We start from the raw sequence: 16,694 nt of genomic DNA on the forward strand, positions 1-16,694 counted from the left end.
CCCAAAAGCTGAGGGGTGATTTCTCCTTAAAAAACTCTAAAATTACATTACTATTATAACCAACTAGGGAGACAATATTAATCAATACTAAAGTGCATGAATGCCTAAACGAATTTTCCTACCATGGAATACCTACACTATGAAAATTCAAAGCCATGGACTGCAAGAAGCACAAATTTACTACATATCTACCAAAGTGAAAGAAATCCAAACGCAACTACAAGAGAGGATGGTGAGGGATTATGCCTTACATTGGTTGGTTTGTTTACACCTCAAGTTGACACCCATTGATTGGGATCAATATTGTGGGAGGTGTGACCATCATATTAGAAGAGGATGCATGCAAAACCTAATATTTTGAGGTCTTTGTTAGAACAAATGTCTTAATACAAGAGCTCTGTTGCACAATAGACGAATGCTTCTGAAAATGAAGGTAATAACAAAATTCTTTTTCTTTTTCAAGTGTAAAAATTTGATCAATATATTTCTCACTGTAATAGTAGGGCCAAAAAGTAGCATCAGAGATGATATCGGTACACCACCTATTCATGCTTGCATGAGACAAGTGAAGCCATAAGCTATAACGTGAAATTACATAGCCCATAGAACATCTTAATTGGCATTTCAAAAAAATAATGTAAAAATGGAAAATGAAATGCTTCACTTCTCTATTGGTAGCACATCACTTATTTTACAAAAAGAAAAGTATGTACACTAAAAAACAATCACAAGATCTCTACTTTCTCGCACTATAGTAGAGCTCTATATAGTCCAATGCTGGCTTGTTCCAAGACCAATCTTGCTCCATAACTTGTTTGCACAAACCATTGAACCAATCCCGGGCTTCGTACCACGCTGACAGTGCCCTGTGTCCAACATGCAATTGTTATATCCACTCTTTACACCACCAAGTAATATCACAATAGTATATAATACCCATTTCCACTATACAACACACAGCAATTGAAGAAAAGATTGGTGATCCACTCTTTACAAAATCATGACAGTAGATAATACACATTGTCAGTATACAATAATAACATTAGTTGAAAGAAACCATTGTTAATCCACTATTTACACCAACTAAGGAAAATCACAACAGCATTTAACACATATTGTTGGTATACAACAATAATACCAATCAAGGAGAAAATGTAGCATTACCTATTCAATGCATAATCCACTCCAGGAGCATCGGTACCATCAAAACTAAAGCCGTTCGGCTCCAAACCATTGTAAAAAGCTCGGTCTCTATCATGGTCAACATCAAATACTGTGTCGTTGAGACCTAAACAATAACAAGATGTTGAGATTCACGTCACTCACAAGGAAAGAAGCGCTGCTTGCGAAAAGAAACTTGTAAAGATGAAATTGTAAAAGCGGCCTGGTAAGGACATGCATACAGGATTCATTATGGTATAATCATCTTCCACTGCCTTTGTGTTCTAAATCACAAAGTCGATGAATTTACTTTGCTATACATAATAGCCTCCAAATTTAAATTAAAAACCTCATCACATTTAGAAATATTTTTTATGGCTTATGTACAACAACTATAATGAGGAATGTAGGCCATACACAGTCTTAAAAGTTTCAACATTAATGCCAAAGAAAACTAAGATAATCAAGACTAATGCCGAAGCAAGCAAGTTTATCATGTCTATATACTATGGAAACTTTGAAAAGAAGAATTCAAGTATTACCTCCTGTTCTGCGCACAATTGGTATGGTTCCGTAGCGCATTGCAGTCAACTGTGTAAGTCCACATGGTTCGAACATCGACGGTATTAATATGAAATCAGCACCAGCGTATATCTATTCACAAGGCCCAAGCTTGAAAGTCAATAATGCATTTTCTACCAGAAACCTAACTAATCTTCTGACTTAATCAGATTATCAGTATACTATTAAGTTAAAGATGCGACTCTTTTAAAAAAATAGTGCCATCAGTGGGATCGGATGATTGCAACTTTTGATGAATTTCTTATATAAAATTCCTTGTACCAAGTGAGACAAAGGTTCATCATAGTGCAAGCACAAGCTAGCCATTTCGCCTTTAGAATTATGAAGTTCTGTAGCTAAGTTGTTGAAATCATTCTGTATTCGTGGATCTGGGGCAGAACCAAGTAAAACCACCTAAAATATGTGGGAGATACCAATAAGTAACCATATATACGAAATTATCAAGATATTAATAAAGTAAGCATTTATTAAAAGCATCTATATTGTAATAGATAGCCAAAACAAACTTTGCAGAGCCCAAAAATAAATAGTCTACAAAACTTGACCTTTTTGTATGCATACATATATCCTCATAAGGTTATCTAGACACAATAGACTATGCTAATCTTTTCTATAGAAGAGAACTCAGAGGCTTTATGCAATAATTCTAAAGCATTTGCTTTTAATTGAGAAATAATTGACTACTGAAGTAAAACTTCTAGTGGGTTCAACAAAACATACAAGAGGAGAATATCTGCATAATGTCAATGATTATTTCAAACCCTGAAGTAATGCCTCTGATATATTACTATTACAGTCGTCCCAAGATTATTTCAATCTTGGATAACTTCTTAGCACAATATACTGAACCAATCTTGAGTTTAGTATCAAACACATGTATTGAGTCTTGACTCTTGACATTCACATATGATTCTGCTGATTAATCTATGATTGAGTATAGCCAGCATGAGACAATTTCAGGGGATATTTGTGTTTTCTATCTGGTATCTTAAATTATTTTTGGAAACATAGGGTGAACAACATGGGTATATATAATAATTATGTATCGCAACCTCAATACAGAGGACATAACCCAAAAGTGGCACAGGAACAGCAACGGAGGTGCAAAAGAAGAGAAGTATCATCAGTATTCTTCAATAAAGGGTTCAAAAAGTAGCATCAGTATTCAACAAATTTAGTTCATGCAGAAAAGGCTAAAATGACCGCCCCAACAATTAGCTCACTACTTATTTTGGTAGGAAATTTAAGGTTTATCCTAGATATCCTATGAAGATAGAGTGCTTAGCGTTGTTGATAAGAAGCTAAATGTCAAATTGGAATAAGAAACTGGATATCAGCTAATAGAACTCACGTTCAAAAGTCACACAGACATTGTTAATATTCCTCATACATCAGACAGACTTTTGCGATTTTCTAGAGGGAAACTATAATGCTAAAAATTGCCATTGAGTTTCCTGGGCAGATTATAAGTGATTTCAAGAGACGATTCACTAGTATACACACCTGCCCACCTCGTTCCAGGGTTTTCCATATTGCATGCTTAATGAGATGAATTCCCTTTTGCGCAGTTAAACGAGTGACAATTCCCACAAGAGGTCGATCAATCTTTGCTAATCCTAGTCTTGATTGCAGCTCTTCCTTTGCTGCCCTTTTGCCTTCTGACACATTTTCTGAAGTGTACAAGAACTGCCATACAATATTTAAGTGTTAATATACAAATGATCGCCTACATTTTATTCTTTTCACACCACAATCCTTCTTTTATGAGATAAAATACAAGAAGAATGTAATTACTGGGATAAATGGATCATTATATGGGTCCCAAATGTCAAGATCTATGCCATTCCTGATGCCATGAAACTTGTGGAGGTGCGCAGAAATTGCAGGAGTTCCAGAAACTTCGCGTGCATATGTCTCAGAAACCTAATCATTGTACATTGATTGAGCTAATATTTAAGCTGGCACATAGATAGAATTAAAGATAACACTCACAGTGGTCGCTTTGTTAGCGAAAGCCATGGCTTTGCCAATTAAAGCTGTTCCAAATTCAAGATTATGAATTGTAAAGATGATGCGGGCATTTGCTAAACATGTTTGCTTATAATTTTCATGGAATAACCATGCCACAGGCGCACTAGACCAATCATGACAATGAATAATGTCCTGCAAAGAAATTTTTATCATCTGATGAAACATGTCAAACAAATAAAACTGAAAATAACCTAGACAGACCCATTTATGTAGATATATTTTGGATTAGAATTTCATAACCACATACAGGCGTCTGTCCAGAGTGCATCAAGAATTCCAGGGCAGCACGGCAGAAAAAATCAAATCGTTGGCCATCATCGCGGCGACCATAAACACAACCAGCCCAAAACATTCTGCATCCAATATCAACACGAGAAGTTATAGTTACAGTATGCATATGCATCATGAAACCATATTTGATCATCATCATGACCTGTTCGCAACAACATGGAAAATGATCGCTATCCCTTTAATGATAGATTAACAACCCAAGACCAGAGGTTGCAATCCTTCAGTCTTTTTAACATAGTCCCATAAATGAACATACAAAGTTATATAGTAAGTTATATTGATATAATATATGTGACTATAATTACTATATAGTATATGTAAAAGGATTTGTTTATCTAATATTATAGAACATGAGGAAAAAACCAAAAGTATCCCTAAAGAAATTTTGGGTATTGTGACCAGACTACCCCTCTGTCATAGTAAAGAATTAAAGACAATGGGAAATTCTGGAAAATATCCAAAGATATGGGGTGTTTTAGTGTTTTCCCAATTTGATAACTATAATAGCAAAATAGAAGCTTCAGGAAATTTGTGCTTCAATAAAACCCCAAACTTAGAACATTCTAAGCACGTGCAATATCGCCAGATTGTGCCAGAGCAATATAGTAACTTGCAGTAGATGATGTCTATGACATAAGATGGCAAATGGATCCTAAAGCAGTTTAAATGTTGTCTCCTGATTAGAAACCAAAGGTGATGAGTATCATTATGACAATTTTACTTGCAATACTTTAAAAAGCTAACTAACCCATTATCTGGTTCAAGAAAGTGAACTAGTAAACCTTCAACAGTCCCACTCCATACTTTAACTCTAGTACCTCCCGAAACAAAATCTGACTTCTCTTGAAGATCTTTGATCTGATCTTTGCAAAAAGAAATCCACACATAAAATGTTTAATAGAATTTCATTTTAGTTTCCCAATAACCAACCTTAATATGCATGACTTACATAGTCATATTTAAGACAGTCGTACTTTGGTAAGACTACTTCCACGTTATGCCCTAGTTCTTGAATAGCTCGTGAGAGACTTGTCACTACATCTCCAAGGCCTCCTACCTGCATTTCAGGTTTAGAAAGTGTGAAATATCAATATACTTTCAGAAACTAAGATTGCAAGAATGAAAATTTCACCAGCCACAAACATATTTAGAACCATAGAGAAAATAGGCATGTTCTCATTTCAGAAACAAATGATAATCAATAGAATTAGGAGCAATTCCAAAGTTAACCTTGATTTTTTGCTATGCTGCCTTCCCATACATGCCTACATGATTACATTCTACCAGCTAAACCATTCCAGTAGTTCACAAGTATTGAAAATGATGAAGTATCAGTCTACACAGCACTTACCTAAAGCATTCCCTGGCACACTTGAGAGATGGTAATTTGAAGGAAACAATACAATACCTTAGCAATTGGTGCCATCTCTACTGAAATATGCACAATCTTCATGGGAGGCTCTTTAACAAACCCACCAACAACAGGGACATGGTAATCCATACCATGGTTGTTATCAAAGGCACCCCCAGAATCATCGCCTCTTTCAGAAACCACAAAATCCATCATATATGCATCCAATGGAACCCTGACTACGAAAACATGCAGAGTTTACTTTCATTGTCGATTTATTTACCGGTGTTTGTATTAGTAGCTCATAAAGGCTTTCTTAGAAGTCTAGAATTAGCAACAAATCAAATCTCCAAAGAAATCTTACCTGTACACTTGAGGAAATTTGCACCTTCAGAACTCAACATTTTAACTGGCGGAAGGCACCCCAACTTGTGTGTCCAGCGATTGAACGACGCACGTAACCATATTTCAGGTTTCCCATTCAAAACTGTGTTGGATGGGTTGTAATAGATTGTTACATTTTTTCCAGCTTCTACGTCCACTGGGTCCGTGTAAAATATATGTGCTTGTGATTTCAGTATATTGTTCGTTGTCTTAGTCTTAAAAGCTGCTTTGATTTCTGCAGTACGTTTTGCCTACACAATAAAAAAGTTCAATTCTTGGACTCTTTTTTACATGTCAAATACATAATGTCTTCTAGGAAATGTTCAATGCCCTGGTTATCTATATAATTGTATATCAACTTGGATCTCTTCAAAACATTAACTCACCTTCTTTCGAGCAGCCTCTTCCTTCATTTCTCTCTCATCGTGAAGTTTTTTATATATTTGTTCCTCCAATTCTTTCCAGTAAAAATCATTGGGAACATTCTTTGGTACCACGGCATGGAAGTCTTGATATGCATTATTGTCATACAATGTTGCTCGCTCAGGCGGCCCATCAGCAAGCACCCAGTTGAGAAGGTATGCATGTTCGGGTACTTGAACTTCATCACAAAGAATTCTACAGTGTTAGCTACGTAAGATGAGCCTATATGTGAACAAAATAATGTTCCCCTACTGAAGGCCAATAAAAACAAAGAACTAACTACAGCATGAATTAGCAATGGGCCCGGTTTCGGCTCAAACCGAACTGAACTGTTAAACCGTGCATTAATGGTCTATTGGTTCAAAGATAAATAAACAGTTTGGTTTGGTTTCAAATGTTACTATTCGGTTTGGTTCGGTTTTGAATTTCATGACTTAGCAGTTTAGCGGTTTCTGTTTATGTGTTTCGGTTTAAAGGTTTATAGGTTAAAAAATACTCCTAAATTTTCTGTATAGGCTCTAGTTTTAACCTATTAAATTGTACATGAATTATATGCAGAGTCCCCTTTTCATTTATGATGATCAGATTTATGATAAGTATGATGACCAAATTTAGGATAAGTATGATGACCAGATTTATGATAAGTATGATGACCAAATTTATGATAAGTATGATGACCAGATTTAGGATAAGCATGATGACCAGATTTATGATAAGTATGATGACCAGATTTATGATAAGTATGATGACCAAATTTATGATAAGTATGATGACCAAATTTATGATGATTTTCTCACACAAATTTATAATAAGTTGATGATCAATATTTGTCAAAAATGGTTTGTTTTGGTTTGGTTTTATTTTATGATAAACTGGTTTTGGCTTGGTTCTAAATTTTCCGTAAATGGTTTGGTTTAAATGGTTTGGTTTCTCCTATTTTTTAAACGGTTCGGTTTAAATGGCTTCATAAATTTTAAACAATTTGGTTCAGTTTTTATTATGAATAAATGGTTTGGTTTGGTTTCAAGGCTAAGAAACCAAACCAAACCGGGCCCATCACTAGCATGAATGTATCATTTTTACTAGATACTATTGTGGTTCAAAGGATCAGAAGATGTTTCATAAAGTTTAAGCATGATTGTGTCTTCCTTGAATAAAATAAGAATGTAAATCGTAACCAAAATTCCATTTCTGTAAGCATGGACAATATGCATAGACAATTTAAACTATACAAAAGTCAACAAATAGTGAATGACTTTAAATGAAAAGAAAGTTTTGAACATGAAATATACCATCTATTGTCCACCAGTCACCATTATCTTCACTATGCAAATTAAGCTGTCCTACAGTTGATACCATGTCTTGCCAGTTATTATATCCACCATGTATCCATATTTCTGTACTAGATGCTAGAGCTCGATTTGAGCGGTTATAGAATAGCTTCACTTTGTCTCCTCCTTGGAACTCTGAGGGCTGAAAGTGCCACAATCCATCCACATTTCTAACTGCCTTCTGCAGAATAAGACTCATTTTCTCACGCCGCTCATTAACCTGCTTTCTTGCTTCATCTCTGTCAGCCTCCTCTGTGGCCTTTTTTGCCATCAATCTCTGTTGCTCTACTGCTCGCTGCTCTTCTTGTGCCCTTTCGGCAGCAATTCTTTCTATTTCCTTGCATTTTTCCTCTATCAAAAAATCTTCGAATTCATCTTTGTTCATACCATCCTCCACTGAGAGACTGAAATCTTTGTTAGAGTTATTTTCATATATGTCACTTCCATTGTGGAAAACAAAGTCAATCTTAAATGCCTCTCTAGGAATGTCTAGTTTACAAGACCACCAATCCTCAGACAGTGCTATTTTCTCCAATTCCACCTGAAAATGTTTCCATCTCCAATCATTATAAGCTCCTGAAATTATTACACTTGGTTGTTCTGCCAGAGTACTTGCTGAACGATTCAGAAATACTTCAACTCCACTTCCTGCCTTCAGGATCTCTGGGAAACAAAATATTTTTCCACCATCATTTTGCGTTTTCTCTGCCAATGCCTTAACCTGCAGCCTATATTTTTCAGCATCAACGTGCAGACCAACTTCTATCCTGGAGAGCTTTTCAGTTTCTGTTACAGTCTCTGGAAGAGAGTCTTGTTGCTCCTCGGTCATATCAGAGATAATCACATCTCCAATTACGTTAATACTTTCTTCGACAATTTGCATGCTTTTAGGCTCTTTAAGCACAACTTCCAATGCATCTGCATATACGGAGGTTGATTCCAAATCAGGAAGTCCTGTGTATACACTTCCTTCTTTCCGGTTGCCACCACCATCATCAAAATCTCGACCAACAAAAGGTGCTTTCTTCAGATATACATCATCTGCAAAATTTTCATCGTTATGATATTCTTTACCTTCCAAGGATGTCTTATCTACTGATGTATGAACCACATGTTGTTCTGAGTCCTCTTGACCTACTATAGTTGTAGAGCTAATATCTTTGGAAACTGGTTCTTTGTTGTGTTCCTGAATATCTGCCGTTATACCATCCCTTGGCCGTGACTTTCCGAATCCTTTTGAGCCCCCCACCTTTGCTTTTTTCTCACCTGCTTTCCTCCCTCTGGAATTCATACCTACAACTGCAACATATAAACTCGTTTATTTTTCAATGTAATGACAGTTCTATTGATCCCTCCTTACATTTCATACCTTTAATACATTTCAAAATGTAATGATTGTCAGCATGCTACATATTATAGATCACACTAATGATGACCAAAAGAATAAGAGATTAAGGGTGTTTAACCACAACGACCACCCCCGAGCGAAGGACATGAGACAAACATAAAATAGCATCGGTGTCCCATACCACCAAATATTACCTTATGTTATACCTTGGTTGTTTAAATAACAGATCTGAAGAGAGCTTAGCTTCACTGATAGAGTCTCGATAGCATTTCAGTTGCCATAATGAAGGGGGTAGTTAGTCCCATTTATATAGCTTCACATCTAACACTCCGAGATCACCACATGTTCTCACCTGTCATGGGTCCTTATGTGTTTGTCCCAACTCCTAGGGATAACGGTTCCCGACTATCTTACCCTTGAGCCATTAAAGCTAGCTAAGGAATTTTTCTGTAAGGTTATGCCTACAACATACTCCCTATTTCCAAAACATTGCACTCTCGCAGTGACAAATCAAAATCAGGGAATTTATATTTAAGAATGTGCTCTTTCTCCCAAGTTGCATCACATACAATTCGATCCAACCATTTAATTTTGAATTCTCGGATTCAAATGTTTCGTTCAAGAATTGAGAATTTATTCTAGCAAATGAGGTTTAGAACATACAACATCATGAGTTACCAGATCTTTTAGGGTTACTATGATGTTGTCAAAACCCATAAGTTCTTTGAGGCGACTAATCGGTAAAACAAGATGAACATCAACACCATCAAGAAGATCAAGACAATAGGTAGATCAACATATACGCTATAGGACTGTGAAAGGTTCACACTTACCCATAGATAAAGTTTTAGGATTAGGAGGTACATGCAAGAAGACTTTTTGCCATGGATAAGAGCATGAGGATGTCTATTATGATCGACATAAAAATGTGCTCTACCTTGAGTAGACTTAATGTTATCTTGTGCAATATGCAACATTTCATGCATATCCCTAAGAAAGTTTCTGTGTACTCTCCAATTCATCTTGAGGAACATTCACATCAATAGCGGCTCATGGCTAAAACCATATATCAACATAAAAGGACTATGTCCAGTTTTATGTTTAGAGTTGTTATAAGCAAACCTTAATAAGGGGAGGTATTGTTCCCATTTGGTAGGCTTATTGGCCACATAGGCTCGAAGCATATTTTCAATAATTTGATTGACTCATTCAGTTTGACCATTGGAACTCCAGCTCAAAGTCGTTTTCCAACTTTTTAAAGATCCGAGTCCAAAAATCACAAGTAAACTTAGAATCTCTAACACTGATAGCATCTATTGGCTACCCGTAAAATCAAAATAACACATCAATAAATTGGTAGTTTTCAATGTTTAAAAGACCTGAGTCCAAAAATAGCTAGCAAACTTAGAATCTCTATCATTGACTAGATCCATTGGTAATCTATAAAAATCAGAATAACTCGTCAACAAATTAGTAAGCCAATTCATAAGCTATTACCATGGGTTTGGTTGGTGTAAAATTGGTTAACTTTGTTAGTCCATCCACCACAACCCACATAGAATTGTGACTTCTTTGTGTTTGAGGCAAGCTAACAACTAAATCCATAAATTTACTTTCCCATTTATTATTAGGAATATCTAGGGGATGTAGAAGACTTGTAACTTTACGCCAGTCAGCCTCATTCACTTGACATTACAACCATTTGATCACATAATTTTACACGTCATGGCAATAGATTGGTAGAGATTAGAACAAGTATTTGAAGTATTCAGTACCATGACACTCAGAAAAAAACATTGCCTAACGGCGATTTGGAACACACCTTCCCGTTACAGTAAATGCAAACCTTTAGAAATGTGAAAGATCGACTTCAAGGGTATGGTGATTTTAATGGCAGCTGTACGAGATTCAGCTTTGATGCCAAATATTACATATTACACTAATGATGAGTAAAACAATAGAATAATAAAGAGAAAAATGGATTAAGGGTGCTTAACCACACTGACCACCCAGAGCAAAAGACATGAGACAAACATAAAATACCATCAGTGTCCTATACAACCGAATATTACATTATGTTATACCTTGGTTGTTTAAATAACAGATCCAAAGAAGAGATCTTAGCCCCACCAATAGAGTCTCAACAGTGTCTCAAGTTGTGGTAATGAAGGGGGTAGATAGTTCCATTATATAGCTCAACATCTAAGGCTCCTAGATCACCATGTGTTCCCACGTGTCATAGGTCATTATGGGTTTGTCCCAATTCCTAGGATAACCAATTTCCTGACTATCATACCCTTAACAAATTAAAATTAGTTGTAGAATCGGCCTATAAGGTTATGCCTATAACACAACACCATGCCACTAAAATCATCTTTTGGTGATAATAATATAAGTTAAACTATGTACAAAAAAAATTGGTAAGGAGTCCAATCTAGCATTGTTGTGGGTAAAGCAATAACTATTGTAGGATGCATAGCATATATCCCCATATCATTACATGATTCCACAAATGAACCACTCTCCACAACCTTTATTGGCATCAATTCACCATATTTAGCTCATACTTTTGTTGCAACTTCTGCATTCTCTTCAAAGTGAATTAAATGTTTACTACCAGACAAAACAACACTAGTATGCCCTAATAAATGTTGATTCTGAGATAGATTCGAATGCTCTTGCTAAAATAGAATTCTAAAATATGTATATGGAAATATGAGCAATAACAATCAGGAGATAGATCCTGCAGAAACCATAAATATTTAACATGATTATTATTATTACAGGGAGAATATGTCAACACAAACGACCCTATAGATACATCCATAGATCTGAAAGAAACCAGTATTGTGCCAAAAACAACATTTATATTACACATCATGATATTATCTCACTGATTGAGAGAAGTATAATTCTTATCGTTATGAACTTCCACCCTGTTAAACATTTTGGATAAGCCAATATAAAGATATTATATTACCTGGTATACACGGGCAATGGCATGTCATCTCACATTTTCTCCATGAAAACTGCATAAAAAGCCCACTAAATTAAAATCATCATACCACATTTTACAAAATTGATTTGTTTGAGAATGTGGAAGTAACTCTATATTGTTCCATATCCTAGTTTTGAGATGGCGTATGTGAAATTGGGTTTCATAAAAAAATAGAGTCCCGGATGTTTTGCATATACTTTTTTTTTTACAATGTATAATATCACACATATATTGTTTTTTAATGAGAATCTTCAAGATTTTTCGAAGGAATCAAACCACGTATTCCAATGATAATGCTCTCAAATGCTAGCTCTCACTCCCTCTCACACATACAATGCCAGCTCCCATGGGTCATGTTGACCCCCATGGATCTAATACATCATCAACATCCATCAATGATAATGTTTTTGAGTGGTAACTATCTCCAATGATAGTGCTTTAAAGTGGTAACGCTCTTAAAGCTCTCGAGGATGATTTTTTAAGTGGCACCAATGATAGCACTATTAAAATGGTACTCTCTCATGAGAATGCCTTTCTAAGTGTTATCTACCATCAAAGATTATAGTGCATTCAGTTATATCTATCTCTCTAATGATAATGTGTTTTTTTAAGTGGTATCCACTATCCATCCCCAACGATGGTGCTTTTGAATGATATTTCTCTACAGTGACAATGCTTGTTTAAGTGATATCTAACTCTCTAATGAAAATGTTTTCAATTGTACCTATCTCTCTAGTTAGAACGTTTTTGTAAGAGCTATCTACCATGCATCAAAATTGGCAATTCTTTCAATTATAGATTTATTTCTAATTAGGATGCTTTTTGAGGTGGCATTTATCATCGACTGATAATGCTTTTAAATGGTATTTCTCTCTATAGATAATGCTTTCAATTGTCTATCTATGGCTTTTGAAGTAGTTATCTATCACCAAATCTTAACGTTTTTTAATGGTAGTTCTTTACACAGTGATCATGCTCTCTTTTTTCCAATGCAAAATCTACAATTAAATATTAGAGATCAAAAAAGAGTAATCAGTAAAGAAGCTTGACAGTGGGCAATTTATAAAAAAAAAGACTACTCACCGCGTTGTGATAAGGAGAAGAAGTGTAGGCAGGGAAGAAGGAAAGGGATGAAGAGGTGGCCATTGGGAAGAAGAAGCTCTGTTTTTGTTTTTTTTTTTTTTTTTTCTGGCTGAATAATCTAAGATGGAGTCTTCCTCTTCATTGAAGAACAGAGCAAGTGCATAGGCATAGGAAGGGACTGTGAGACACAGAGAGAGAGAGAGAGAGAGAGACTGTGAGACAGAGAGAGAAAGAGATGATTTTGAGTGAGAGAGATTGAGAGAGGGCCCACTTCACCCAAAAGAAGAAGGAAGGAAGGAAGGGGGGGTTTAGCCCCTTCTTTGTGCATTGGCGGGTTTCGAACTCATGACCTATTGGGTTCCCTTTCTTCGGAACAAAAGCCTTAATTAAATCGGCAAAGCATTCTGTAGGTATATAATCTAATGTGCACTTTCCGCATATTATCCTACAGGACTTGAACCTGTGACCTTCAATTTAGAAGGTTGTCATTCTAGACAATGATTACATTCCAATACTCTATCCATTTCCTAATGGATGAAGACATGACTTAGTAGAGGATGAGTATCACTTGCTTTTTCGTGAAAGCTATGATGATATATTAACAGGGGGACATGATGACTTGAGTCTCGTACTAAAGAGAACATTGTAGAAGGTTGAGCTCTTGTGTGTGTATAGCAATGGGCCTGGTTTGGGCTCCAAACCGAACCATTAAGCCATGGTTTAAAGGTTTATGAGTTCCAAAAATAATTAAATGGTTTTGGTTTGGTTTAAAATATAGGAAAAGTACCAGGACACCCTTGGAAGTTCCAAATTTACCAAATTACCCCTATGTCCAAAAAATTACACTTTATAAAGTAATTTATACACTCAAATCTTTGGTAAATAGGATTAGTTTGGGTCCATTTCTTCCATCTTGGTAATATGGCTTGTAGATTTGATGTATAATTACTTTATAAAGTGTAATTTTTTGGACATAGGGGTAGTTTGGTAAATTTGGAACTTCCGGGGGCATTCTGGTAAATAGACGAACTTTCAAGGGTATCCTAGTACTTTTCCCTTTAAATATTAATAAATGGTTCGATGTGGTTCTAAATTTGGGGTTTATCGGTTTATAGGTTTAAGGGGTTTGGTTTAAAGGTTTATAGGCTTTTGGGCTAACTTTTTTTATCCCTTAAATGTTTATGTAATTTAATGGTTTTTATTGATTTAATTCACTTAACTTAAATGTTTATTTAATCTAATGGCTTAATTAATGCTTATTTATTTAATTAATTAATTTAACATAAATGCTTATTTAATTTAGTGTATTTCTATTTATTTAATTTTTTAATTAGTTTGGCTTAAATGTGCTTGGGTGTAAACTTTTTATTAAATGGCTCAGTTTGGTTTTAACTTTTCTCTAAACGGTTTCGGTTTAAATAGTTTGGTTTACTTTTTCTTGAATGATTTGGTTTAATGTCTTGAAAGTTCATAAACGGTTTGGGTTGGGTTGGTTTTATATAAATGGTTTGGTTTCAAGGCAAAGAAACCGAACCGGGCCCATTGTTATGTGTGTATAAGAATTGGTGCACACATATTCTTTCTTAGGAAGCAAACACACATCAAGAAAACTTTTTTGTACTTAAGGTCCCATTGGGTCAGCATTATTGGCCTCTCTCTATGGACGCTAAAAGTATCTATCTATCCTATCCTACTCTTGTTCCTGTTATGGTGCTGGTTAGACTTGAGGCGATGAAATTATGTGGATGGTGGTTAAGCATTGCATTTGCCTATTGTGGTTGTTGCCTCTCGCCCACTATATAAAAACTACCTCCTAAAACTTGCATCGTTTGCGGTCATGATTGGATAGGGGAGACCAATCTTACGTGTGTGCACCTACACACGATATGATGTAACAATGCATGTATCGATAAATGCATTCATACTCTGCTAACGAATTAGATAGGAACAAGCTTGTGCACACATTTACTTTAGCGGTGCCTCGTGGCATTGTTAACTATCACCTCCTTGTAATGGTGGAGACCGGAGATAAAGTTGGGCAAAACAAAATTTAGAGTGGAGCTAATTTAAGTGGAGGAAGATATATGCTAAAATTGGGATCTCCTATGAATTGTACTTTGTTCTCTTTGTTCAAATTGGCTATCTGTCATACCATGGGCATTTCCCCTTCGATAATAAGGGAAGACTCTTATTATGACACTATGAATATTAGTACCGATTCCCTTGCACATCTATTGTCTACTAGTCCTTATCGAATATTATCTTATTTTTGTAAAAGAATCAATTCTTATAATCTTACTCATTTGAATATTTTTGCACCCATCTCTAGCTCAAGAACCTCAATGGTTCCACCTACACACATAATGACCCCTTGTAAGTTGTGAGCGTTTGGTTCACTTTTACATGCAACCTTTGTTACTAATATATAATGTTTGTTAGAGTTTATGGGGTCACTCAAAATTCTTTCGGTGTGAAATAGGTTCAAGTTGAGGAAGACATGAATAGATCCAAACTCATGGTAAGTGGCATCTAATTTGCACATGGGGTTCACTTTTCGCATGTGACCTTGGGTATTTAGAATATGCTATTAATGCCAATAAGGTATAATACGAGTCTATGAACATTCAGCCTTGTTCTAGTGTGAAATAGACTTGGGTCAACCATTGTGATTTGATTTCTATAAATGGTAGAGAACAAACATGGTGTCATGTGGAATCTGAGCAAATGAATGTGATTCTACACATGGATACCTTGAGAAACAAATTTAAAAAATGAAAGTAAGATTGGGATTTGCAACCATACATATAGTCATGAGAGTACAATGACTATTAGTCAACCCCAATCTTCCCAAGACGAAATATGGTTGCCCTTGAGTTAGGCCCTCGTAAATGGCAGAGCGGACTCCCATGGTTGGTGTATTCCATCACAACCCATTGATTACAAATGTAACCTCACCCTTTGAAACTATGGCTAATCATGCTCATTCTCAATCAATATCCAAGAATACACGAGGTAACATTTTCTTCGTGCGCCGATGATTTCTTATTAACGTGTTGCTTGTGTTAATGATCTTCCCTAACCTACACATAACAGTTGGTTGTCTCAAGCAAGGAGCTAGTAATAAATCCCAAGTAGACGTTGACCCATGACGTAACGGTTCTACGGCCAAGTATTGTACATGGAAAAAAATGCATACAAAAAACCAAGGATAATCCAACAATGGTTTGCATTTGTGTTGGATGTCTAATCTCTTGTTACAAACCTTTCATGGAGCTTTATATATGTTGGATGTGTAATCTCCTATTATAAGGTTTTCATATTGCATTCATGTGTTGGATGTCGAATGACTCATTAAAGGCCTTTCATATTGATTCCTCGATTGCGAGAGACCTTGGAGATATTTAGATATATCATATACTTGATTAGAATGTGTTGCATTATTCAATTTTTGGTTGTAAAGCAAGGCTTCATTTGTGGTGAGCTAGTTATAAAGCTTTTTATTCGAATTCCTAGTTTTGGAAAACTACATAGAACACACATTTTGAGGTGGGGGAGGAGGGATTGTGATTCTCGTGTTATGCTCATGTTTTTTAATAAAAAAGGGAGATGTCCTTATCCAACTTCTTTTCGATCCCATGGCCACTTTGACCCCAAGTGACAATAATATATCATCAACAACTCTCTCTCTCTCTCTCTCTCTCTCTCTCTCTC

At 35.7% G+C, this 16,694-nt stretch overlaps 1 protein-coding gene across 1 annotated transcript; it reads right to left on the reverse strand.

The window, feature by feature from the left end:
• Positions 1 to 646: 646 nt before the first annotated feature.
• Positions 647 to 13,150, reverse strand: SS3 (starch synthase 3). The gene is made up of 16 exons (XM_087330936.1): positions 12,984 to 13,150; positions 11,883 to 11,931; positions 7,516 to 8,853; positions 6,187 to 6,401; positions 5,781 to 6,051; positions 5,474 to 5,655; positions 5,015 to 5,122; positions 4,814 to 4,923; positions 4,022 to 4,127; positions 3,736 to 3,906; positions 3,538 to 3,666; positions 3,247 to 3,429; positions 2,005 to 2,136; positions 1,704 to 1,815; positions 1,165 to 1,288; positions 647 to 866 (listed from the first exon to the last, which is right to left on the reverse strand). The coding sequence occupies exons 1-16, from the start codon at positions 13,044 to 13,046 to the stop codon at positions 737 to 739; spliced, it is 3,423 nt and encodes a 1,140-aa protein (XP_087187062.1). The 5' UTR covers positions 13,047 to 13,150; the 3' UTR covers positions 647 to 736.
• Between the last annotated feature and the right edge of the window lie 3,544 nt (positions 13,151 to 16,694).

This window comes from Azolla caroliniana, unplaced genomic scaffold, assembly GCF_043228905.1.
Source record: "Azolla caroliniana isolate FFs.n. ecotype wild unplaced genomic scaffold, voAzoCaro1.0.p SCAF_15, whole genome shotgun sequence".
NCBI classification, from domain to species: domain Eukaryota; kingdom Viridiplantae; phylum Streptophyta; class Polypodiopsida; order Salviniales; family Salviniaceae; genus Azolla; species Azolla caroliniana.

Coding starts and splice junctions, on each gene's coding strand:
- SS3 (XM_087330936.1), bottom strand. CDS start 13,046: ATGGCCACCTCTTCATCCCTTTCCTTCTTCCCTGCCTACACTTCTTCT. Junction 6,402..7,515: donor TGACTGGTGGACAATAGATG/GTATATTTCATG, acceptor TTTGTGATGAAG/TTCAAGTACCCGAACATGCA. Junction 1,289..1,703: donor AATTGTGCGCAGAACAGGAG/GTAATACTTGAA, acceptor GTTATTGTTTAG/GTCTCAACGACACAGTATTT.